This window comes from Lolium perenne, chromosome 7 (assembly GCF_019359855.2).
Source record: "Lolium perenne isolate Kyuss_39 chromosome 7, Kyuss_2.0, whole genome shotgun sequence".
In the NCBI taxonomy this organism is placed as follows: Eukaryota; Viridiplantae; Streptophyta; class Magnoliopsida; order Poales; family Poaceae; genus Lolium; species Lolium perenne.
Window position 1 is genome coordinate 99,789,271 of NC_067250.2, and position 27,057 is coordinate 99,816,327.

A 27,057-nucleotide genomic window follows, 5' to 3' on the forward strand; every position below is an offset into this window, starting at 1 on the left:
TCAGCTGGAATTGCCGGCGCACGAGCAGTTCAAGAAAGGCGGCTGGTCATTCTTCATAGGGTATCTCGTTTTCAGCAACGGGTTCCGCTCAAAGAAGTTCGCCGGCCGGAGCTCGAACCCGCCGCTCACCGTCGGCATCACCGGGAAATCATCCTGGTACGGTATGTGGTGGATGCCCACCGTGTACCACAGCACGATGTCCTCGTTCCGTATCCCCCTGTCCCTCCCGCTCCAGGCGGCCAGGCCGTCGTCGCCGGTGCTCTGGTCGGCGTACAGCCCGGGTGCCCACTTCTCGTTCCTGTTGTACGGCGTCACCCACACCTGCTTCTTGCTGTAGCTCGCTCGCCGCTGCGGGTAGTCGTCGTCGTCCAGCACCGACGCTGCCGTCGCGCCGCCCGGGACGACGCGGTACCCGACCTCGTTGCCCATCCTCGTCCTCTTGTTCGGGTTCACGATCAGCAGGTCCGCGGGCGCCGCGTTCACGTCCACCTGCGCATCCCCCTCTGTCTCGGCCACCTCCCGGCGCATCGTCCAATAGCTTTTCCGTGGCGTGCCGGCGGTGTTGCGCCTGGTGGTGATGATGTTCTTGACGAAAGAGTTGTTAGTGCCGTCGACGTCGAGGTCGAGATGGTAAGTGACGTAGTGGTCGTGGTAGACGGCGAGGGTGTTCTCCGCCACCAGCGTGCCATGCGCGTCCTCCCTGATCTGGTCGGCGTGCGTGTAGTCCGTCCCCTTCACCTCTAGGAGACCTGTCAGAGAAAGCTGCAAACCCAGTGTATCAAGCACACAAAATTAGTGCTTCTCTTTAATTCGATATGATTTGCTTCAAATCACTAGCGAGGCATGTATACCACGAATTTGATGGAGCCGCTTGTCTTGAACTCCCAGTCCAATATGTAGTCGTAGTTCCCGCTTGACACCACCATCCTCACCACCAAGCTCACGTCAGGCCGGACTTCCGTGATCTGCATCAACCGAGCAAAACACCTCAGTCCATCATGTGTGTAGAGCGGAAATGCACAAATCGAGGATAGGTGATTGGTTACCAGTCGGTCGGGGAAGGCGGACTCGGTGTGCCGCCACGCGACGTCGCCGGCATACCGCTCGAATACACAGATTATGTTCTTGTTCTCGACGGGCTTGCCGTCCTGGCCGGCGTAGTAGCCGTCGAGGTAGGCGGCGTTGGCCGGACAGTCAGCGCCAGGCTGGAGAGGGAAGGCCGAGAGCCCCAGGCCGTACTCGCCGGCGTCGAGAAACGTGCGGTAGTACCACTCCTCCGCCGGGTCCATGTACGGCACGAAGACCTCCGACACGAACCCGCGATAGAGCACCCGCCGCCGCGCGCCGGCCTCAGCGTCATGGATCGAGGCGAGTGAGATGACCGTGCCGGCACGCATGTCAAAGCCTACGTGAAACTCCCAGTTCGCCCACCTGTGATATTATTTGCAAAAGGCGTCTGCTCCGGTACAACCCCCCACCTCCCAAACTCAATCTAAAATTTAGCAAACTCAAACACAAGGACGGCTGAGATCGCTCGATACCCCTTTACTTTTAATACAAAATTGTTATATGTATCCATATACAAAACCCGTATGGCCCAATTAAATTGTACGAATACGGTATACGAGTAACACACCGTGTCTTGCCTTATCCGCGCCGACTTTGCCGGACGACAGAATTGCTGCCTGGCCGGCGAGAGGCATAGCAACGTGGCGGCGTGCCTGCTATGAGGGACAACGAGTGATGCTGGCCGGTGGGCGGCGGGAGGCACGATAACACAGCGGCATGACGGCTACAAGGAATAGCGATCGGTGCTCGCCGGCATGATCAGTCAAGACGGCGGCGTGCAGAAAGTGTGATGCGGCGGCGCGGTGTGCAGCCGGACAAGCCGGCGGACCTTCTTCCAGACTGTCCGGCATGTTTAGGATGAAAGCAATGACATGCCGGTCGTCACGGCCGGCCAGCCCATCAATGATTCATTGGTACTACAAGGCCGGCGACAAGTCTGGCTACTCCGTTCCTTATTTACTCCTCTGTAACTACAGATTCATTGGTGCTACAAGGCCGGACAGGCCGGCTTAAAGTCTGGTTGTTCTCTGTTATCTGGAACTACATGGACGGACAGGCTGGCGCTCTGGTCCGGTCAGTCCGTCGGTGGCACGGGCGCACGGTTGCCTCGCGACTGGCGGTCACCTCGCCAGTTTGAGCTGCGACACTCACGCCGAAAATGAGTGGGTAGAAGACGGAGACGATGGTGATCGGAGGTGTAGTGGGTGGCGGACTAGATCGCAGCAGCGGCGGACCTAATCGGCACTGACGTCGATCCTGATCGGCAGCGATGGATCGGCTAGAGGAGGATGTTTAGATCGTGGAGGTTTTGATGGAGATCGTTGATGTAGTCTCTATACGTGTACGACGTATGGGTATACCGGGTTTAGATATGGGTTTCGGAGGGCTCACACTTAACCCAAACTGAGTTTGGTTGGGGGGGGGGGGGGGGGGGGTTGTACTGAAGCAAGCCCCTTTGCAAAAAGCATGTGAGCTAGTCGATCTGGTCAGGTATTCCATACAGGGCGGAACGGGCGTGCGAGCTGAGCTCCCGTTGTTTGGGGTCGAGGCATGCATGCATTGAGCAAACAAAATCGTGATCATTAAGCTCTTTTGCAAATCTTAAAATTTAAATGTGTTATCTCTTATAAACCATGCATGAATATGAACGAGGAACGTGATGATTCACTTTTCTTGTCTGTTTTGTCTCTACGAGATCTTTGGAGTGGAACTTCGACGATATACTCTTCGAAGTTGCCAGTTTTTTTAAATTATTACCATCACTTATGCTTAAACTAAAATCTGGTAATAAAAATAGGTTAGCAACTTATATGTTACTGCCGGGCAATACAAATAAGCACGCAATAAATTGTAGAAATGCTCACATGCGAGATCTAAATTCAAAATCATCGCTGATATATGCATCTGATGGTTAAACTTGGTATGAATTAATCGGGCTAACATTTTGAGCTACAAAACATTCTTATATGTGATATCAGACTGCAATGTACCGATGTTATTATTTTCCTTTTGCACCTAGCATCATTCTTTCTATACATGTGATCGAGTGCACTTAGCATTGTACTCAACCATGCATGCACCACAAAATGATTTTCTCGCTAGCTAGGGCCCGTTCAAGGGTGCGACGCCACGTCGAAAACAAATAACTGGCATGTGTCATATTTATCGTAAATTGAACCGACCTAAATCTTCTTTCTTTTTTCTTCTCCCCAACGAACATAGCTAACACTTCTTCCTCTTACGTATTATCGCTACGCTCCTTCGTCTTCTTGTTCCACATTGCCAACTAGTACACTTCACTCACTTTGCGCACGGAAGAATCACTAACCCTTTTATTTTCTGTAACGGCCCCGGGTAATACCCCTATTGGATTTTGTTTGTTATTTTCCTTTTTGCATAATCATGGCATCATGCATATCTTCGAACTCCAAAACTATTTTACTAAACCCTATTTCATTGCTAAAACTAATCCCTCTCTTTTTATCTTAAACCAAAATATATTTCTTCCTTATTTTTCTGCTCTTAAAAATCTGTTTTAAAATGGTTTTAAAATAAACAGGAAAAAAATAAATAAAAGAAAACCGTTTTTTTTTAAAAGAGGGAGAAGACCTCCCAGCCGACCAGGCCAAACCCAGGCCCAGTCGGCGGCCCAGCAAAGGCCATCCGGCCCGTTCGGCAGGAACCCTAGGGTTCCCACCGACAGCCCCTGGCCATTTTGCAAGACGCCCCTCCCGCCGCCGTTTTGTTTCGCCATCGGGTCCTCCCACCATCTCTGCCCGCACACGACCCGCGCCCCCTCTCGACCTCGCTCCCCTCTCTGCACGAACGGCGCGCCGCCTCAGCTCGCCCCGACCTCGTCTCGTCCTTCTGCTCTACCGGGCCGCAGCGCCTCGCTGCGTCGCCAGCCTCGCCCTCCTCAAGCTTCGGCCGCCGCGCCTCCCTCCGGTCGCGGTTCCGCCTCCCGTACGCGCGCCCTTCCTCGTCGTCAGCGTCGCCAGGAGCATCCCTCCGCCGTCTCAAGTTCGTCCGGCGCACGCCCGAGGCCGCCGTTTTCCGCCGCTCCCTGATGCCGCTTTGGCCGCAGTAGGCTCGGGCCTGCGAGCTCCTCATGTCGCCGCTGCAACCAGCCTCCTCCTCATGCATCGATTTTGCATCGGCAGCCAGCAGTTGCATGCGTGCGGCTGCCTCACCATCTGCATGCTTGGTCTCCACCCGCGCTCGTGCTCAACGCCAAGGCCTGCCGACGACAAGTGCTGCCCGTGTGTGTTGCTGCGTTATGACGTGAAGATGTCCCTGTGTGAAAACCTTTGAGTTCTCCTTGGCGAAACCAGGGCAACCAGTCTCTGTTTTGCTTCCAAGTTCTCCGACGCCGGTTGCCAAGTTCTTCGTTACATCGTGTTGATGTTCGTCGACCAGGCTCGTCGCTCTAGTTCGCCATCGACACCGAAGACGGAACTACAAGTTCTCCTTCACGGATTCGAAGACCGAACCTCGACTTTCTTCTTCCTCTCCGAACCCAAATCCGGCGACCACCTTTTGTTCCGATACCGTGAGACCCCGACCCTAAGCCAACCTATTTTATAAATGTGCCATATATAACTTGTTGCATCGAATCATACTCGCATCACATATCTTGTGGGTTCGGGTAAATAGTGAATCACCTAATTAAATATGGAATTGTGCGGGATTGCTTATATCTTGTCCCGGTTCCATTTAAATTTGCGTAGCGCACCCATGCCATGCTTATGCCATGCTAATAACATTTAATATGCGGGGTAGATAAATAACTTGAACCTAATAATTGTTTGTTCGGGGTTCCGATCCCGCTTAAATTGGATAAGTGCATCGCACCATATCTGCCATGTCATGCATATCATATCATGATCATGCCGATTCTTTTGCCGTAGTTGTAAATTGTGCATTCGTTGTTTGTTCTAGTGCCTCGCTTCTTCACGGATAGGGCGTTGAGTTGATGCGAGCAACGACAAGTTCTCCGGATGTTCCTCGTCAAGCTTTAACAGGCAAGCATTTTCCCTTATACTTCTGCCCTGCAGAAGTCGCTTACCTATTTTATTTTGCCTTCTCCCTCATGCTATCCTTAAGTTGCGTTCTTGTCACGTGTCCCTTCCACTTGTTACCTCAAGCAGCCTATATTGCCTCCACCAACCTCCTACAGCTGTTGTTTGGTTATCGGGTCTGCCTTGCGAGTCGTAGTGCATGCTAGTGATGTTTATATCTCGTTACCGTTACTGCTATCTTATCGGTTATCTGTTGGGAATCATGACACATGCTACACGGTTATATCTGTTGAGGGAATCATGGTTACTTGTTAATAGTTGCTAGCGGAGGCATCGGTGGGTCAGTTGCTCGTTTTATGACGGCTCACTTGTGTTTCCATGAAACCTAGGACCCCGAGTTCTTGTTATCTGTTCCGAGACTGAGCGCTCTAACCACACGTGGGTATGTTTCTGGGTCTCCCCTCGACCACTGCCGGAATCTACAGCTTTGTCCAGTGGCCACAACTAGTTTGCAATGTTTTACCATTTGTTGTTGCGTGTATGCCAGCCTGCTACTTATTTATTTTGGGAAGCCCCTGGGTGCCTTGTATCCCTTGTTTCTGGTATGCACGTATAGGTCGTGGAGCCTCTGCGAAGTGGTTTATCGCCCCAGTGTGTGTTTAAACCACCTAGCACGTTGACACACATAGCTAAGTCCGCTTCGGAGATACGGCCGGACTTCGATACGGGTTCAACTTGGTTAGGTGGCTTCCTGGACATTGTTGTCGTGAAGGAGAGTGCGAGTCGTGATTTCCACCTGTCGCAAGTGGTTTGATCGTGCGTGTGGGCACATTTGGGCACCCCTGCAGGGTTAAATCTTATCGATAAGCCGTGTCCGCGGTTATGGACGACTTGGAGCTGTATGACTCGACCATAGACAACTTACACCTGTTGTTTCAATACTAATAACTTGCATAGTAAGACAGAACAACTTAAATAATAACTGGTTAAAACTTGACAACCGTGTGAGTGCCTTTGCCAGTACCTCTTTGCGAAGGGGGAACACATCGGCTGGGTTATGTTTGCAGAGTATAGAACTGCTAGCTTATGCGCGCTCTCATCTTCTCTGATTAGACGAATGTTGTAGAGTGTCTCTATAGGTTTTTTTTAGTGCTTGCGCGCTGCCGCTTAACCCCACCATATTGCCTATGACGTTCCTCTTGCGTCCTCTAAGTCCCCTGCGTGCCTCAAGTACAAAGGACGACTGGTTGACGAATGCTTATACGTCTTGAAGTCTTGTTAAGTACGAACCCGTACTTATTGCTGCTTCTACGGGATATAACCGGGCAGGTATGAAGATGTGTTCGATGAAGACGACGTTAGCAAGGTTACCCTTCCGGCTTGGCCTGGGCAGGGTTATGGACGCCACTGGTTATCTTCAGGACTCTTAGTCCAATTTGTATCTTGTCCGTACTCGGATGTATTTGATCTTTTGTATGATTTGGATCTTTGTATTGTATATTTGTATCTTGACTCGTTTGAGTCGTTGTTGTAATATATATGTATCTTGTGGGCTCTATTGTAATCTTGTTGTAATGTTACCTCTCGTGATTGATTCCACCCGCATCGCGTGCATGCTTCGGCGTGTACGAGGCGCTTGGTGGTGCGTCTCCTAAAATCGATATCGTGCGGATTTCGGCGGATTCGCTGGGATCCTCATGGTACCGGTTTTGGGGCGTCACAAGTTGGTATCAGAGCCTCAGGTTGACGGTACCCCACTAGTCCAGCCTTTAGGATAACCTTGCCAACGGTCGTTGAGTTTAGAGAGTCCAAACTATTTTCCGAAATTCGTTGGATAGTTCTGAATAGCTCTGATTTTTCTCCTTACCTCCATTCTTTCTCCTCTTATCTATGCGAGTTTTGAGTCTTCTCTCTTATCAGAGTTCTCAGAGTCTTAGGTTATGACGCGGGTTGGACGATCTTTGCCTTTATCCTAATAGGTCTGATCTTCGGAGGTTTCAACGGAAGCGCATCATCGATAGCGGAACAACGAATTCTTGTTAGTGGTGTCGCCAGATCAACATGGAGCAAGGAATCTTGTTAGTGGTGTCGAGACGATCGACACGTCGCCTGAAGATTCGATAGTTTAACCAACTTCCCCTTAGGTTGACGTGGAATCTCGGGGCGAGATTCCTTGTTAGTGGTGTCGATTGTAACGGCCCCGGGTAATACCCCTATTGGATTTTGTTTGTTATTTTCCTTTTTGCATAATCATGGCATCATGCATATCTTCGAACTCCAAAACTATTTTACTAAACCCTATTTCATTGCTAAAACTAATCCCTCTCTTTTTATCTTAAACCAAAATATATTTCTTCCTTATTTTTCTGCTCTTAAAAATCTGTTTTAAAATGGTTTTAAAATAAACAGGAAAAAAATAAATAAAAGAAAACCATTTTTTTTAAAAGAGGGAGAAGACCTCCCAGCCGACCAGGCCAAACCCAGGCCCAGTCGGCGGCCCAGCAAAGGCCATCCGGCCCGTTCGGCAGGAACCCTAGGGTTCCCACCGACAGCCCCTGGCCATTTTGCAAGACGCCCCTCCCGCCGCCGTTTTGTTTCGCCATCGGGTCCTCCCACCATCTCTGCCCGCACACGACCCGCGCCCCCTCTCGACCTCGCTCCCCTCTCTGCACGAACGGCGCGCCGCCTCAGCTCGCCCCGACCTCGTCTCGTCCTTCTGCTCTACCGGGCCGCAGCGCCTCGCTGCGTCGCCAGCCTCGCCCTCCTCAAGCTTCGGCCGCCGCGCCTCCCTCCGGTCGCGGTTCCGCCTCCCGTACGCGCGCCCTTCCTCGTCGTCAGCGTCGCCAGGAGCATCCCTCCGCCGTCTCAAGTTCGTCCGGCGCACGCCCGAGGCCGCCGTTTTCCGCCGCTCCCTGATGCCGCTTTGGCCGCAGTAGGCTCGGGCCTGCGAGCTCCTCATGTCGACGCTGCAACCAGCCTCCTCCTCATGCATCGATTTTGCATCGGCAGCCAGCAGTTGCATGCGTGCGGCTGCCTCACCATCTGCATGCTTGGTCTCCACCCGCGCTCGTGCTCAACGCCAAGGCCTGCCGACGACAAGTGCTGCCCGTGTGTGTTGCTGCGTTATGACGTGAAGATGTCCCTGTGTGAAAACCTTTGAGTTCTCCTTGGCGAAACCAGGGCAACCAGTCTCTGTTTTGCTTCCAAGTTCTCCGACGCCGGTTGCCAAGTTCTTCGTTACATCGTGTTGATGTTCGTCGACCAGGCTCGTCGCTCTAGTTCGCCATCGACACCAAAGACGGAACTACAAGTTCTCCTTCACGGATTCGAAGACCGAACCTCGACTTTCTTCTTCCTCTCCGAACCCAAATCCGGCGACCACCTTTTGTTCCGATACCGTGAGACCCCGACCCTAAGCCAACCTATTTTATAAATGTGCCATATATAACTTGTTGCATCGAATCATACTCGCATCACATATCTTGTGGGTTCGGGTAAATAGTGAATCACCTAATTAAATATGGAATTGTGCGGGATTTCTTATCTCTTGTCCCGGTTCCATTTAAATTTGCGTAGCGCACCCATGCCATGCTTATGCCATGCTAATAACATTTAATATGCGGGATAGATAAATAACTTGAACCTAATAATTGTTTGTTCGGGGTTCCGATCCCGCTTAAATTGGATAAGTGCATCGCACCATATCTGCCATGTCATGCATATCATATCATGATCATGCCGATTCTTTTGCCGTAGTTGTAAATTGTGCATTCGTTGTTTGTTCTAGTGCCTCGCTTCTTCACGGATAGGGCGTTGAGTTGATGCGAGCAACGACAAGTTCTCCGGATGTTCCTCGGCAAGCTTTAACAGGCAAGCATTTTCCCTTATACTTCTGCCCTGCAGAAGTCGCTTACCTATTTTATTTTGCCTTCTCCCTCATGCTATCCTTAAGTTGCGTTCTTGTCATGTGTCCCTTCCACTTGTTACCTCAAGCAGCCTATATTGCCTCCACCAACCTCCTACAGCTGTTGTTTGGTTATCGGGTCTGCCTTGCGAGTCGTAGTGCATGCTAGTGATGTTTATATCTCGTTATCACATCGCTATCTTATCGGTTATCTGTTGGGAATCATGACACATGCTACACGGTTATATCTGTTGAGGGAATCATGGTTACTTGTTAATAGTTGCTAGCGGAGGCATCGGTGGGTCAGTTGCTCGTTTTATGACGGCTCACTTGTGTTTCCATGAAACCTAGGACTCCGAGTTCTTGTTATCTGTTCCGAGACTGAGCGCTCTAACCACACGTGGGTATGTTTCTGGGTCTCCCCTCGACCACTGCCGGAATCTACAGCTTTGTCCAGTGGCCACAACTAGTTTGCAATGTTTTACCATTTGTTGTTGCGTGCATGCCAGCCTGCTACTTATTTATTTTGGGAAGCCCCTGGGTGCCTTGTATCCCTTGTTTCTGGTATGCACGTATAGGTCGTGGAGCCTCTGCGAAGTGGTTTATCGCCCCAGTGTGTGTTTAAACCACCTAGCACGTTGACACACATAGCTAAGTCCGCTTCGGAGATACGGCCGGACTTCGATACGGGTTCAACTTGGTTAGGTGGCTTCCTGGACATTGTTGTCGTGAAGGAGAGTGCGAGTCGTGATTTCCACCTGTCGCAAGTGGTTTGATCGTGCGTGTGGGCACATTTGGGCACCCCTGCAGGGTTAAATCTTATCGATAAGCCGTGTCCGCGGTTATGGACGACTTGGAGCTGTATGACTCGACCATAGACAACTTACACCTGTTGTTTCAATACTAATAACTTGCATAGTAAGACAGAACAACTTAAATAATAACTGGTTAAAACTTGACAACCGTGTGAGTGCCTTTGCCAGTACCTCTTTGCGAAGGGGGAACACATCGGCTGGGTTATGTTTGCAGAGTATAGAACTGCTAGCTTATGCGCGCTCTCATCTTCTCTGATTAGACGAATGTTGTAGAGTGTCTCTATAGGTTTTTTTTAGTGCTTGCGCGCTGCCGCTTAACCCCACCATATTGCCTATGACGTTCCTCTTGCGTCCTCTAAGTCCCCTGCGTGCCTCAAGTACAAAGGACGACTGGTTGACGAATGCTTATACGTCTTGAAGTCTTGTTAAGTACGAACCCGTACTTATTGCTGCTTCTACGGGATATAACCGGGCAGGTATGAAGATGTGTTCGATGAAGACGACGTTAACAAGGTTACCCTTCCGGCTTGGCCTGGGCAGGGTTATGGACGCCACTGGTTATCTTCAGGACTCTTAGTACAATTTGTATCTTGTCCGTACTCGGATGTATTTGATCTTTTGTATGATTTGGATCTTTGTATTGTATATTTGTATCTTGACTCGTTTGAGTCGTTGTTGTAATATATATGTATCTTGTGGGCTCTATTGTAATCTTGTTGTAATGTTACCTCTCGTGATTGATTCCACCCGCATCGCGTGCATGCTTCGGCGTGTACGAGGCGCTTGGTGGTGCGTCTCCTAAAATCGATATCGTGCGGATTTCGGCGGATTCGCTGGGATCCTCATGGTACCGGTTTTGGGGCGTCACATTTTCCTTCGTATGGTGCCACGTAAGTATCAAAATTAAATGCCCCGATCATGCATTCTTCTAAGCACACATAGGGCATCAGTTAACCTTCAATGGTGGTGAATTTCACGGCCATTATCTTATTCATTTGCGATCAAGGTTTGATGAAGTTGTTGCCATCTAGGTTAGCAACTAGACACCCATTCCCATATTGTGTACCGACACACCCATCCCCCTCCTCTCTCTACACTACTAGATTTAGATGTGCGCCTTGGCGCACGATCCCGTGAAATTTGTGCCTATGTACACTTTATATACCATTGCTAAAAAAAATAGGTGAAAACTGTTCTTCGGTTTCAGAAAATGAATCGATCGGATGATCTAAGGATAAAGCAAACGAAATTATAAATGAAGTAGAAACATTTATATACAACCAAGGAAACAAAAGGAATATATTATAGTTCACTCCAAAAAAAAGGAATATATTATAGTAGCAAAACACTCAATGACAATGTCAAGATCAACATAAACAAGCAAGGAACAACAAAAGCAACATCTACATAAGTCGGACCATCTATAAAAGGAATAATTTTGATGTTGGTAAATTTGATTTAATGAAATCTGCAAGAGCAATGACATCATGATCCTTCACCCATGTTTTATCTGGGATTTTCATCCACTTCAGAGATATCAATGTAGCTAGTGAATGTATATATCTAAAATACTAACCATGTGCACTCTTATCCAAAAATAGATATAAACATATTTTCCGCTGCAGAAAGTCCTACCCTTTATCACTGCGGCTACTCTTCCGAACCGACTTTTTGTAACTTCACATAATTACTCTCAAGAATGACCCTGACTTGAAGATGGCATATTGGCTCAATCTTTACAAAAGAAGACCATAAAATGGAGTGCAATCTCCATTTATCAGTGCAAGTAACCTGGAATAACCATTTTAGTCTCAGGATAAACACCAGAAAATGCAAGTAGATCAGAATGTTGATTAAAAGTAAGATGAACCTTGACATGGTTTATAAGAAACAAATAGTTGGAACAACTCATCTATGGCCTAGGTTGTCGGAGCGAGGGATCACACATGCTGCCCCTTCTCACAGTCTATGTATCCTCTGATGCCTAGCGATAGATAATTGTATGCTTTGAAATCAAGTAATTATACGTCATTGAGGTTTCGTTTGGAATGATGTAAAATTAGTACACCCACTCCTGAGTGAAATAAGTTCTTAATATCAAAATGATCTAAAAAAAATTACACATGTCCCATGTGTGTACATGCAAACTTTAGTGAAGATAACTTTTCTATCCTATACTGAAAAATATTTTTGTTTCCAAAATTGCAGTTTCGGGGCACCCATCTTTATTTTTTCTCCGAGGGCACAATATATGTCTTTCATGAAACCTTCCATTCAGATAAAAGAAGGGACATAGTTTTTGTAAAAGAAATGATTATCATTTACTTTTCAAACATTTTAAATAATTTTACTATTCAAGGAGGAGCTTGCGCTCACGGGAGTTGCCAGTATAAAGTTAATAATCCTAGCTGATGGGGTTTCTTGCAATTTGGAGTCACGTATTGCAAAAGCCATACATACACCCCAGCTTGTGCCCTATTATTCTTTTATCAAGGCTTAAGCCGTCACCTATAAGCCGTGGAAGTGAGGATCCTTTAAATATTTTTTTTACATTTACCCTTTATTCAGAAATGTGCTCCCTAGAGTAACTATCGGGTGCGTGTCCTTGCAGCAAGGGCCCTGATTGGTTTGATATCTAATGAGCGACTGCAATATGATGTTATTGATATACTGGATCCTCCTGTATCAGCTAAGACGGGAAATGAAAATTTACCTCGGCATGCAAAGTCTTCTACATTCAATTCAATTCATGGCCTTCTGCTACAGCTATGTTCTCTTCTCGATAACAAATTTAGAGGTCAGCCACACAGAAATAAGGAGAATCAAATTCTTGGCCATCTAATTAAGGTTCTCTCAAAGTGCTCTTGGCTTGGTTACCGTAAATTATGCAGACACGTTGTTGTAAGTAATCCTAGATCATACTTGTTGGTTTTGGATCAGATGCTTGATGTTGCAAGAACAGGGAAAAGAAACCATACTGATGTCATCCGGTCACTGCTATAGTTGACCTTCGTGTTATATACTATCTCCTCCTCACCCAAAATCAAAAGCGGAGCTCTTCCAACTGAGTTATATACTCCAACATTTGTTGAAGATTTGCTAAGCCTATTTTGTATGTTTGACACGGATGGCTACCATCCAGGTTTATCACCGGATATCAATGACTATAGTAGTGTTGTGTTGTGTTGTCTGGACTGACAACTTCAGTTATAATTGTGTACGCGGCACAAATAACATATGTTGTTCCAGTGAGACACGCCTATAAAACATGTATTGGACCTGAAGTGCAAGAGTAGCAAGACAACATGTGATTGCTAAAGCTAGAGGTATTCACAAAGAATGCACAGTGAAATGCTTCATCAGGCCTTGTTCGTATTTTGAAGTGTATTCCAGCTAGCGGACATGTATATATGCTACTGTTTCTATGTTCATCTGTTAAGAGTGTTGATTTGAACATTAGGTGCCCTGGGCTGCTTAGCCTTACTATTTGTTAGGGATTATATCTTATGTACTTTGCTATATCAGTGGTACCAAAAGGTTTCTACCTTGCATTAATTGATGTACAAGTCTGCACGAACATCTCTTAAAACACGATAACAAATTATTCCTGGGAGTTTGCGACTAATTCACTGATAGAAAAACAAAAGATCAAAGGGAGAAAATGTGCTTACTGCCTATTATCAAGATTCTGCTAGCTCGGTTAATTTCTACCATTCTTTGTTTTTGATACACTTATGGCATAAACTGTGTCACCCGGTGTAAAATATCATCTATTCTCCTAAAATACTGAGATCCAATATTTGAGACATTCGGTACCAGTAATTATTATTTCGAAATAGAGTGATATTTCACATTGTGCATATTCATTATTGCATTTGTTCAGACACCTTGCTAATGGTCCCATATACCAACACTTAGATCTTTCTAGCTGCTAGGAGTGACTTGTTCAAGTCAACGGTTTTAATATTCATTCTTATGTTCTCTCTATAGTCTCTTACATTATGAGAACCTGCTCCTATATTAAGTTGTGAAAACTGATGAGAAAAAATTAAGGTATAAAACATCTGGGTATAACATGAAGGTGGAAGTGTTAATTATCTAAGAGCAGAAAACACAGGTTCAATTTATTTATTCCATTTTCAATTCCCATAATAGTAACAATTTTTGTAGTGCGAACAATATCTTAATGCATCATTAAGTGTCAAGCTTGTGTTATGAGATCAGAATTGATAAAATGTAGTTGGCATTACTTCATTGCATTAAAAAATAGCAAGAATATATAAGACAAGTGTTGTAAATAGGTTGATGGTGATAGCACCAAAGAATATATATTGGTAGTGAAAATAAATATCACTAAACAAAAGCTGTATACCAGAGCTTATTACACTATGATATCCACAAGGAAATGACAAATCAATACATACTCTATTGCTACCATAGGTCTAATCTTTCACTGGCCCAACCGGATCCTTTTCTTATCAAGTTAAGTATCTTAAATAAACACCATTATAGTGTTTCAAATGCAGAAATAAGCACATCAGAACAGATACAATTCCATCACACTAACCTTTTCACCGAAGCCTATCTTCAAAATATTGTCATAGAAGGTGGCGAGTAACTCATCACTCGAACTGACAGAGACACCCTTACTGTAAACGACCTCAATGGCTTCTTTAAGTGCCTGAACAAAGAGAAGTTTGAGAATGAGGCAGCAATTTTAATTATTATAAAGAAAAAATGGCATACGACTGTATCAACCAGCTGAACACGTGGAAGAGTGTATGGCTCTGAAAATAATCTGTCACATATGCTACATGCTTGTCATTCAGCTCAATGATTTTTCAGACGAAAATCTAAAAGGAAAATAACACATTTGCACAAATTGAAGATCAAGTTACACACCTGTTCCTGCATTCCAACCATCTGCAGAAACAAGAAGTGCATAAAGGATGCATTGGCTGGCGTAAATAATGTACCTACTTTAGCAGAATCTTCTGTTTAATGATTAAACATCTGCCCTAATTCATAACCTGTTGCAAAGGTGTATAATTCAATTATAATTATAGCTATCTGAAAGGAATATAACTGTAGTCGATGCTGTTTTAAACATTATAAACAAGTTCCTGACTACGAGTGATTTTTGAGAAGAGCCTGAACAATATCTCTATGTCTGAGTTTCATCGCCACAATAAATCAAAAAGAAAGCACGTACTTCAGGAACATACAAATAGTATTATAGTAGAATGGCTATTGATATGAATCAGGAGGAGGAGAGTATCGACATAATTTTTTCTATATCTACACCACCTACTAAAATCCAAGACAGAAAAATTACGTTGAGTGTACATAGTCCAGAAATTCACTTCAACCACACCATTAAGTCTGAACCTAGCCAGATTTGCATACCTATGCATTACACATAGGAAGCAAATCAACAGACATCACACCCCGACCAAGCACAATAGGATCAGCACCCCTCACACATAACAACAAACACGTAGAGCACATGGTCCACACACGAACAGTGTTTCTCCCTAAATACTAAAGCCTTGACATACTTTTCCTCTATATTCACCAAACAGAATATGAATGTACCTGAATTTTTTCTGCAACTTCCAGTATGAGAAACCTATGCTCCCTTCATGAGTAGTACATGGAAAGAAGCAAATTTTACCGGTGTCAGGCGCTGCCTCGGCCTGCAACAATTTGTGTACCCTCTCTCTCTCTTATCAAAGCATCGGATTTCTCAACTGTTGAACCATTTAGCAGATTAAAAATAACATCCTGTCAAAAAAACTGCACTAATTTGGTCAGATTTCTGAAGTATATGCATTCTTTCATGAACAACAACAGGGCACAACAGCAGGTTTACAAAAAAAACAAAGAGCTGCAAATATGCACTCTAGTTTCAATTAGCCGGAGCATCATAAGTATTGTCATTGATCATCTAAGAGAATTATGTTTCTTCACAAAACTAAGAACTTCACATGATTATAATGTTATATATGATCGCAGGTCTATCCGCTCCCACCGATTGAATGGTTTTATAGTTTCTGCAACTTGCAACTTGAAAAATATGTATACTGAAATCAGTAGTAGCATGGCCAAATTTCACACCCAATAGAGTAGAAATGAAAATAGTGTACAAACTAATGCAAGATTGTATGTGCCAGTGCCAAACGAAGCTATACTTTTTAGTTTTTACTGAACATTACAAACTGAATACAAATAGACTATTAAGAAAGCCACTGAAAAGCTGTTCAGACAGAATTATAGTTTATAAAATTGAATGCCAACCTGATAAGCAAAATTTCATATAATCAGATCCTCGACATGTAGCCCCCATGCTATTGGTCAGCAAACCAGGTGTCATGGCCGGTCTCAAGGTAGATGAAAGCCAAACCTAAATCTGAACATCGAAAAGCAGAACCGACAAATAAATATGTATACTGAAATTAGAACTGCACAAAGCAAAGGTGCCAATGAATCCGTACGACCAAGGAGCAGTACAATTAAGTTTTAAAACTGGATAATTATCTATTTAAACCAAGAGAGTGCACCATGTCCTACAGACAATAAAATGTTAGAAGGGGTTGTAGCTTCAGATCCTTCTCTTTATCTTAATAATACAAAATCTAGGGGACCAATTCTGATATCCTCAACAACACGGAGACTCTTCTCTTTAGTTCTTACCCTGAACATAGCAAAGGAAGAATCAGTCGTATGGCAAAAACTTAAATATACACTATAAGGGAAATTAAAATAAGCACGCTTCTGGTCCTTATAAGGGACAAATAAGATGCATACTTCGTTTTAGAAAACATCAATTCTCATAATAAGATGATTAATTGCTCGAAAGACATATGTATTTTCATACGCACAACTGATCATTTGTTTTACACCAAACTGAAGCAAAATAAAACTTTATGTACTCGGAAAAAATAGCTTATGCATTGGGGACACTATTTTGATCTGAACAACTAACTATAAGTTTACCATATTTACGTATCAAACAAATTTCCACACATAACCTATTTCACAGATAAATATATAAGAGAACAAAGTACAATTAAGGCATTACAACCATTCCTTTGTAGATAGAGCTAACATCAATGGAAACTTAAAAATAATAAGCAAAAGATCCTCAGATATAGAAGGCAAAACACGTGAGCATCACCTTCCATGATTTCCATAGTGTATCTACATGTTTCATATATCCGTACGACAAACCTGCACATCATGAGTGGTGAGAAATAAGAAAGGGATGATCAATTACATACCGATCAAAACCGAGATTAATCAAATTAGCAGTGTAAGCACACACAGAGATAACTCGTCCGCTCCTGGCATCATTGGCGTTACTTCCAAACATGTGCTAATCCTTTTGATCACCAAGCAGGATGAAGGGGAGGAGGGCAGCATCGCCTAACAAACCTTGTATTCAGCCTAGGGGAGGAGGGCGAGGTGGCGGCTCGAGTGGGGCTGCAACGTTGGGCTGCTGCGCCCACAAATCAGAGGAGATACGGTGGTGGACGAGCTCCCCGAGGTGCCGCACCGCCGGACCTCGTCCCTCCCGCGTTCTTGCTGCACTTCCTCCCTCCTTTGCTGAGCAGGATGAAGGGGGGGAGGGCAGAAGCGCCTCAGAAACCTTAGGGGAGGAGGGCGAGGCGGCGGCTGGAGTGGGGCTGCAACGCTGGGCTGCTGTGTCCACAAATCGGAGGAGATAAGGTCCTCTGCACATCGCTGCCTCGTCATACCATGAGGAGGTCCTGCTGTCGTACGACTGCTGCCGCACCCGGAGTGGGAAGACGCGGCTGATGGCGCCCGCCGGAGAGGAGACCGGCGACGGCTCGTCGGATAGAAGATGGGCGGCGGGAGCGGGAGCAAGGAAGGAGGAGGCGGCGGGAGATGGAGCTTCGGGGTGAGGAACACCAGCTATCCACGATTGGCGGATTGGGGGAGGAGAAGGCAACGAGCAGAGCAGGGATTGGAGAGAGGGAGTGCGCGGCGATTGGGGAGAGACGGCTAGGGCACGACGCGCCAACGCCGGGCCGAGCGGGCTTCATCGACCCGTGGATACAAAACGGGTTCGCGCGAGGGCCTCGTACTGGACTACTCCACCAGTGAAAAAATAGACGGACAAGATTGCCAGATGGGGAAGATTCAACGGCTACGAGCAGCTAATCTCTGTGAGGCCCCCTATGGGGGGCATCATATATACCTTTAGATACCACTGAGTTTTCGGCCCCTCGGAGTTGAAATTGAATACATGTAATGTACCATTTCCTTATTCATAATCTGATAAATAAAATGCTTCTTTTAATTTCTTCAGTAATGGCCCAATTGTATTCACTGGTATTTCATGAATCCAGATTTATTACATTTCACTTTTTTTCTATAGAAATGTGTTTGGTTGATGTAACTAGATCATCGAAGTTTCTATGACCTTACATGAGATTCGTAGAAGTGTAAGCTCATGAAAAAACTGAGTTCCTACCACGATGTAGATTATGTTTCCTTGATTACACAGTCACATGCAAAATTCACGTGATACATTTAAAGAGTCATGTTTGCATATATTTCTATATTTTATATGTCTTACATTAATTCCAAAGAGGCCTTTTCTATCCAATTCGATAATTGACAGCTTGGATCTTGGAGACGTTTCTATGATTGAAAGATAATTTACTTGGGCAAATAGTTTTCCAGAACCTACTTACGAGAAATACTCATGGATACTGATTGGGAATCTAAATTGCCTATGATTCCTTACGAGCTCTACCACGTATTGTAGGTTTATCAAACCATGCTCCCATCTTATTGACTACTGGATTGTCTAGACTAGTACCACCTCGTAAGTTCAGACCAGTTGTCGGTTTGAATTCAATACAAAGGTGGAATAATAAGATGCATGCTTTACGCAAACACCTATCGGGTTGGGTGCGTCATACAACAAGGTTACTTAATAAAGAAAAGGTACGACTTTCATCTATTATCGATGAACTCGAGGTATTGGAAGAAGTTCGTCCGCTAACCGCATCTGAAATTGAGCGTAAGAGCCAATCAAATGCGGATATAGCAATACTTTTGCGTGAGGAGGAACTCAAATGGTACCAACAATCTAAAGCCTAATTCATGCTTGATGGTAATTTGAATAAAAGGTACTTCCAATGTCTTGCCAATGGCAGACATAGGGAAAAACGTACTCGGTTGCTATTTCAAGAGGAGGGTATGATTGAGGGCCATGAGCACCTAAAGTCCGAGATCACGAATTATTATAAGGGCTTTTTCGGTGCTCCAGAGGAAGGCAATTTCTCATTGGATGAAATCTAGCACCGATGATATCCCCCAAGTGTCCCAGGAGGAAAATATCTTACTTACTGCACCTTACACTGAGGATGAATTACATAAAGCAGTTTTCCAAATGGAGCATAATAAGACTTCATCTCCAGGTGGCTTCCCAGTTAAGTTCTATCAGTCTTCATGGGATGTTGTTAAGCCTGATCTTCTTGCTTTTATTTGGTGACCTCCATACCGGATAATTAGAGTTGTTCCGCCTAAACTTTGTTGAAATCATTTGATTGCCTAAAATTAATGAAGCAGAAAGGATCCAATAATACCAGCCTATATGTATACTTAATATCATATTCAAAATGTTTACTAAAGTTGCTACGATTAGGCTGAACACTGTGGCTGACCATGTGGTTCGACCTTCACATACTATTTTTATGCAAGGGCGTAACATCCTGGACGGGGTGGTTATCCTTTATGAAATCGTTCATGAATTGCATGAAAAAACATGAATGCGGTGATTTTAAAGATTGACTTTGAAAAGGCCTATGATAAGATGAAGTGGTCTTTCCTGCAGCTGACCCTCGGAATGAAAGGTTTTTCTGATGAGTAGCGTGTTTTAATCTGTAGTGTTGTCTCGGGAGGAAGTGTTGCTATTGAAGTCTATGATGACGTTGGCAAGTACTTACAAACCAAGAAAGGGCTTAGATAGGGTTATCCATTATCACCAATGCCATTTAACATAGTCGCCATCACGATTGAACGCGTGAAATCTGATGGCCAAATTGAAGGTGTGTTTCCTCAACTAGTTGATCATGGACTGTATATTCTTCAGTATGCTGATGATATAATTCTTTTTATGGAACATGACATCGAAAAAACCCTCAAGTTAATACTTTTAGTGTTTGAGCAATTATCAGGTCTAAAGAAAAACTTCCATAAAAGTGAGTTGTTTTGTTTCGGCGAAGGTAAGGATCATGCTAGCATGTATTCTGATTTATTTGGTTGCGGGCAAGGCTGGTTTCCTATTTGGTATTTGGCAATCCCGATTCATTATCGGAGACACACCCTAGCCGAATAGAAAATGGTGGAGGAACAATGACGAGTTCAATTAAGTAGCTGGCAAGGAAAATTACTATTCTTGGGAGGAAGATTAGTCCTTATCAATTCAGTACTAAGTAATATGGTGTTGTACATGATATGTTTCTTCCAACTTTCTAGGAAAGTCTTAAAAAAATTGGAGTATTTCTGGTCAATATTCTTTTGGCTAGGGGATAGTAAGAAGCGGAAATATATGGCAAAGTGGAGTGTGGTTTTCCTCCCTAAAGATTCAAGGAGGTCTTGGTATTCAAGACCTCAAGATCAAAATAGGGCCATTCTAGGTAAGTGGTTATTAAAACTATTTACTGAGGAAGGAATTTGGCAAACCCTCCATGGGAGAAAGTACATCGGCTCAAATGCGTTGTCTTAGTTTACTTGGAAACCTGGAGATTTCCATTTTTCAGCGGGTCTTATGGCGATGAAGAAGTTCTTCTTCCCATATGGATTTTCATTAAGGACAGATCGAAGATTAGGTTTTGGGAGGATAAATGGAAGGGGAATGCCACGCTCCGAGAACAGTATCCGATATTTTACAATATTATGCGGCACAAGAATGATACAATCGCTAAGATGTTGGAAACATGCCTACCGATTGTGTGATTTCGACGAAGGCTCATTGGAACGAGACAAGCATCATGGTATGACTTGTTATATCGTATGGATTTCTATCAGTTGGTGCAGGGGTTCGATTTTTCAGTTGAATCTTACTCAGAACAGTGTATTCTCAGTGGGATCTATGTACAACGCTTTAAGTCAACCAGATATACCAGTCGATAGTAATTTCAAAATTTTGTAGATGAAGATCCCACTGAAAACTAAGATTTTTGTGTGGTATATTGGTCGTGGGGTGATCCTCACGGAAGATAACCTTGCAAAACGCAATTGACGAGGAAGGAAAAAATGTGATTGTTGTCATCAGGACGAGACTACAAAACATCTTTTCTTCCAATGTTTATTTTCTAGATCTATATGGTCAACCATCCAAATATGTTATACCTTATATCCACCTCGTATTGTTGCGAATATTTTCGGAAAGTTGCTCAATGGTGTGGATCCTAGGTTAAAGTTACTTATTAGGGTGGGAGCGATTGCTATTATTTGGTCTCTATGAAAATGTAGAAATGATAAGATTTTTAATAATAAATGTTCTTATGTTTTACATGTCATATACTGATGCACATCTATGCTCCATTTGTGATCGCCTCTACAACATCTGGAGCATCGAGACCTCTTTACAAAGGTGTCTACACGGTTGGAGGATATGACGAGGGATATTTTTTCCCAACATGGATGGCAGCGTGATCTGCGGTTTGGTCCTCCCTTCGTCTTATTCGTGTTTTTTCTATGTTATTGAACTTTTTGTTGAGAATTTTCTTCATTAGTTGATTTGTAATAACTAGATATTTACGTATGTGTGCATACTAGCTATGTAGAGGCTTGGTGTAATGCTTCTTATGAGTGATAAATCGCTCATTATCAAAAAAAAATCCAAAGAGGCCCTCAATTCGATCAAGTTTGATGGGCTGATGTCTGACTCTAATCGAACTTTAAGATAATGCACACATTTGGTTGAGACTTCATAGACGATGAGAGCATACATCTCACTTTCTCGCTTTTTTAGGGAACGCGTGCGGTTTATTAGTCACCGAGACATAATATCGATACAAAGAGTTTACCGCATATAATCCGGTGGCACACCACACTACACACTAGACAAATAAAACTCACTAGAACGAGCTAAAAAATGTGGCGCCGCATTCAGCTCGCGACAAACTTGAACAACGAAACATACTTAGAATGTAGCAAGAAGGTACTTGATATCTTGGACAACCGTCCCTAATTGAACAATCCATCTCACCGGCGTTGATGCGTTGAACCATGGAGAGGTAGTCAGTAGCTAGAGACACACGATTGAGCCTCACATCCTTAGCAAAGATTAAATCCCTCCTCATCTCCAGGGCTTCAACTAGTTCAGGGATGGTAACCTCCTGGTAAGAGTCGCTGCAAGCAGCAAAAAAAAGCTCCATTATGGTCCGAGATAACCACTCCCGCTCCCATACGACGAGAAGAAGCAACATCAACATTGATCAGAACCATTTCAGTAGGCGGCGGATGCCAACGAGAAAGTGAAGAGGGTTCGCGACTGTCAGCATGCTTGGTTCTGAATAAGTGCTCAAATATCATGTCAACATAAGCTTCTATCTTTGAGGCTACTATTGTCGGAAACATCATCATATGTTTTTCTCTAAGCATATTACGGGCATCCCAAATATGCCAACATGTCACCGCTAGGACTGTAGCTTCAAGGTCACCTCCTCTAGCTACGCCTCCTCTAACCAGGTAATCAAAGATCCAAATATTGGAAGATGTAAAAGTCTTACGGTTTAGGTGAATACCATAGAAATCTTTAACTTCAGACCACACCTCGCGTGCATAAGGATAGAATATGAGTGCATGCTCGATGCACTCGTCCATTGAGCAATGCACACATACAGTGGATGCAGGAACGTGGCGTTGCTCTAGTTGCTCCCCCGGTGGAAGATAATTATGTGCAAAATGCCATAGTGTGATCTTCATCTTGTCTGGCTCCATGATGGCCCAGAGTTCTTTCCACAACTGAGCCTCACCCTATGTGTCTGAAGTCGCGCCACGACTAGGGCCACTACGCACACTCACAACAAACATTGTCATTGCAAGATGGTATGTAGAGCGCACTGTGTAAATTCCATATCGATTGTGAAGCCAGGAAATGAAGTCTGCACCGTGATGACTGATTGGAACTTGGAGAACCTGATTTGTAACGTCATCTTCAAAAATAGACGTGACCAAAGCCGCATTCCATGACTTCTGATCCTCTTCAAAGAGACAATCCAAAGTATTCTCCTTAGCTAGGGGCGTCAGACTCCGAAGGAAACCAGGGCGGCATCAGGGAACCAACTATTAGTCTCAATCTCTATCCTCGATCCATCAACAACACCCCATGTGACTCCTTTTTTTGATTAACTCCCGACCATGCAGAATACTACGTCAGGTGTAAGAAGAAGGCCGGGGACATGTTGCATCCCAAAAATCACCATTGGGAATTGTCGACCTTTAAGAACACGAGTGTATAAGGAGAAAGGACCACTGAGCGACCGCCAACACTGTCTACCCAACATGGCTTGACTGAAAATCTCCAAGTCACTAGATCCAAGTCCCCCTTGCTTTAGGTGCTGAAAGCCATTTCCCAAAAGCGCAAGTGAATCTTCCTTTTTCCATTAGCCGAACCCCACCATTGGGGCAATTGCTCTTCTCATTTGATGTTGTCACTGGAAGTTGGAAACAACTCATCACAACCGTCGGAATTGCGTGAATGATAGCCTTAAGGAAAAGTTTAGTTCCTGCTCTTGATACTGGTCTATCCGACACCCCATTGATACGTTTCCACATCTTATCATACATATACCGGAAGGTAAGAGTAGGAGATCGTCCACTTTCTCGCTTAGATCTACATTGTGCTCATCTCTCCACAGGAATTCACCAACCGCAAATAGGAACACACTTTGGAGTTGGCTGGAAATTTGTTTTCCATAAAGCGTACGTGTTCTGCTTTTTTGCCTATCCGACAACATATATAGGAAAGTTACAAAAAGTGTATTTGGCTATCGAGCTTCCATGGTCCCTTAATTTTAGAAATGCAAAATCGTTTATCTAAGTTTTATAAAATTATGAAAACAAATCTGGACATAATCAATGATGTAACCTACAAGCATAAAAAAAATTCAACACGGAATTCTTTGTTTCGCGGGCTACACAAAAATGAAAAATCTGATAAAACTTGTAGATATGAATATATGCACTCAGATCTGGACGTTTGTGATTTTGGTGTAGCTCAAGAATACAGAGCATTTAAAATTGTTATTTTGCTTGTTTGTGGAATAAATAGTTGGCTACACCCAAATATGTTCTTCCTTCTTTTTAGAACTCATAAATGTGATTTTAGTTTGGATCATTGTGAACGCGTATGGTTTATTCTTTATTCTTTTTCATATGGAAGTGCCTATTTGTGACCCGACTAAAAAATTCTCATTTCCAACTCAAGGATGCTCAACGTTGTTTTCTATCAAAACAAAATTAATTCACAGAATTTTACTCGTTGTAGTTTGTTTGTGCCAGTCTTTTTATTACTTTGAAAAATCTAATTGGTTATTTCCTGTGCCTCAGGTGGGCGCCGGGATGAGGCGCGGCAGGCTCGGCTGGCGCCATGGAGGAACGAGGAAGGGGGGGGGGGGGGGGGGGGCGGTGGGCGGCTAGGGTTGGACGGGACCGGTGATGGCTATGGTTGGGAGAGGAGGGACACACGTAAGCGGTTTAGGAAATTGTGGATCATAACATGTGAGAAGATTGATCATACTTGAGCCATTTACATTGCATGTATATATAGATAAATATTACAATCCTAACCATAAATGGGAGATCATACAAATAAGGATTCTCCACGATTTAGTGGGATTAGCTTGACATTTCTGTCTAACATTCAGTTATGTATTTTCTTACTCCTGCATTTTCGAATTTATGCAATTCAAAGAGCCCCTTAGTTTTTTCCCTTTCGTCCCAGCCGGACAAGGCATCAGCTATCTTGAATTATTTCATACAAAGGTTTGTCTAGAGGGCCTAAAGAGGAATGGTGGAAAAAAATAGCGCGCTATTTCGGCGCTAATAGCACGCTATAGCGTTTTTAGACAGCTCACGCTACATCATTTCGGCGCTATAGCGTGCTATAGCGCGCTATTAGCACGCTATAGCATGCTAATAGCATATTTTTCGGTCGGCGCTATTTTGTTATAGCGCGCTATTTTTTTCCTTGTCTATACCAGGCACTTGCACCGTATTCCATCTGTTATTGTCGTCGTCGTAGTCTCGTGCAATATGAGAACATAGTCATACACGACGTATTTTTGGTTTGTCTGTGTGCGTTTGGTTTTTGGCCTCATTTGAGTTTTTCAGATTCGAATCAGCAACAACGGATCTTTTTCCGCTGGTTAGAGAAAATAAAAAGCAATGTCGCATTCGCACAAGCTGCATGGTCTCCAGATGGCGGGTTTTGTGTATGTGCAACAGTCCATTCAGTAAAACGGGGCCACGGGGGTAAGTCTGTTACCTGACGAAGTGGCCGTCAATGTGAAACCCCCTGCCCTCCGGCTGCAACACCACGCCGGGCGCCGCCTCGTGTCCGGCATATGGATATGGCGCCCCGGCCTTGCCGGCCCGGTAGTCCGTCCCTTCGGCCTTGGGCACTGGGTAGAGCACCCTGTCCCTGTACTCGACGATGGCCATCCGGTCGAGGTCCGCCACCAGCGTCACGCCCTCCAGCGGCCGCGCGTAGAAGTTGGCCGTCGCGCCGGCCACGAAGCACAGCAGCTTCACCACCCTCCGCTGCTGCACCTTCTCCTCCGAGCCGGAGCGATCGACGTCGCCGAACCACCCGACGAGGAACGCGCCGCAGAGGACGTCGTCCATGTCCACGCCGCGCCGGCGAACGGACTCCACGAACGGCGCGTGCCTGGGCGGCAGCGCCGCCGCCGCGAACTCCTCTTCCAGCGTGAGCATCGGGAACCCCGCGCCGTTGTAGACACCGTGTGAGAGGACGGAGGGCGCGGTGGCATCGGTGATGTCGACGCGGAGCTCGTGGGACTGGCCGCCGGCGCGGGCGATGACGAAGGCGCGGCGCGGCAGGGCGGCGCGGGAGGAGGAGTGTGCCTCGGCGTAGGACAAGACTTCCGGCTTGTCGGGCTCGTCGAGGCCGACGTAGTGGAAATTGAGGGGGCGAGCGGGGACGAGCGGCGAGGCGAGCACGGCCGCGCGGACGGCCGTGAGCTCCACAGGTGAGAGGGGGTCGAGTGGGTGCGGATGTGTAGATGCTCCTGTGGTCAGGATGGAGAGCGCGACGAAGATGAAAGGAAACATTGCGAGGGGCCTCGTCACGAGCTGAGATCGTATTATGAAGTGATTTAGACGGATCATCTACGGATAATATAGGCATGCCTGATTACCGTGGTGCGGCCTTGTTTCAAAAAAAAAAAAAAAAAAGATTACCGTGGTGCGGTGCTATAGTGTAAACAAGAGTTGGACAGACCAACCACTAGATATTCCATTTCGTCTTATATCATCTTTCTTACGAAAAGTCTATGGATCTACTGTATTTATAACTTTGAACAGTAGTACTTCGAACACAAAAGTAATACATATTACAAACATATTTTTAGATCACCTAGGGACGCACGCACTCGAATGAGCTGAATGCGCACTGCCATCTTCAATCCTCCCTCATTGTAGCCAGACAAAGCTTGTCGACTATATAAATTCATGTGGCGTTTGACTTACTAGACATAGTCTCCGCTACTTGTTCATATTTTCAACTGGACTAGACCATGATAGCAGGCCTTGCCATGCCCGTCCTTAGTATTCAAATGTATCGCCCCAGATCTTCCGGCGATCGGGTCTTGTTCAGATCGCACCACCAAAACAGGCAAGATCGCACCCACAACCAACGTTTATCGATCTCCTCCATCTCAGCAGGGTAGACCAAGGATTCACAGCAACCAGCTATCCATCCAACTGGAGCAGGACATGGAAGCGACATCATCGAGTTGCCCATCCAATAGATCGACACATCGGGTAGCCCAAAAACGTGTTGTATTACAAGTTGGCCATCCAACTGAAGAATTTTTTTTTTTTTTTGAACAAGGAGTGCCCCAAAGGGCCCGGAAGCTTCTCATTAAAACCAAACGTTGGAGGTACAAGTTATTACAAAGGACCCCATAAGATCAGAAAAAACATATAGGTCCCTATTATTTGCCGAAAAGACCTCACTAAGAAA

The 27,057-nt window shown here is 45.0% G+C and overlaps 1 protein-coding gene and 2 long non-coding RNA genes across 5 annotated transcripts; 1 reads left to right on the forward strand and 2 right to left on the reverse strand.

Annotated features, from left to right (window-relative positions):
* LOC127315802 (amine oxidase [copper-containing] alpha 3, peroxisomal-like) lies at window positions 1-26,162 on the reverse strand. Its single transcript, XM_051346254.1, has 4 exons — window positions 25,339-26,162; window positions 1,047-1,431; window positions 852-965; window positions 1-762 (listed from the first exon to the last, which is right to left on the reverse strand). The coding sequence occupies exons 1-4, from the start codon at window positions 26,142-26,144 to the stop codon at window positions 1-3; spliced, it is 2,067 nt and encodes a 688-aa protein (XP_051202214.1). The 5' UTR covers window positions 26,145-26,162.
* LOC139833481 (uncharacterized) lies at window positions 8,741-10,509 on the forward strand. Its single transcript, XR_011749305.1, has 2 exons — window positions 8,741-8,957; window positions 10,283-10,509. It is a non-coding gene; the product is annotated as an uncharacterized lncRNA (long non-coding RNA).
* On the reverse strand, window positions 11,109-17,841 carry LOC127316498 (uncharacterized). Of its 3 annotated transcripts, none has more exons than XR_007860459.2 (7): window positions 17,241-17,841; window positions 16,984-17,036; window positions 16,104-16,500; window positions 15,402-15,602; window positions 14,709-14,836; window positions 14,374-14,487; window positions 11,109-11,597 (listed from the first exon to the last, which is right to left on the reverse strand). It is a non-coding gene; the product is annotated as an uncharacterized lncRNA (long non-coding RNA). The 3 variants fall into 3 exon arrangements; XR_007860461.2 differs by lacking the exon at window positions 17,241-17,841 and adding an exon at window positions 17,131-17,219; XR_007860460.2 differs by lacking the exon at window positions 14,709-14,836.
* Window positions 26,163-27,057: the final 895 nt, after the last annotated feature.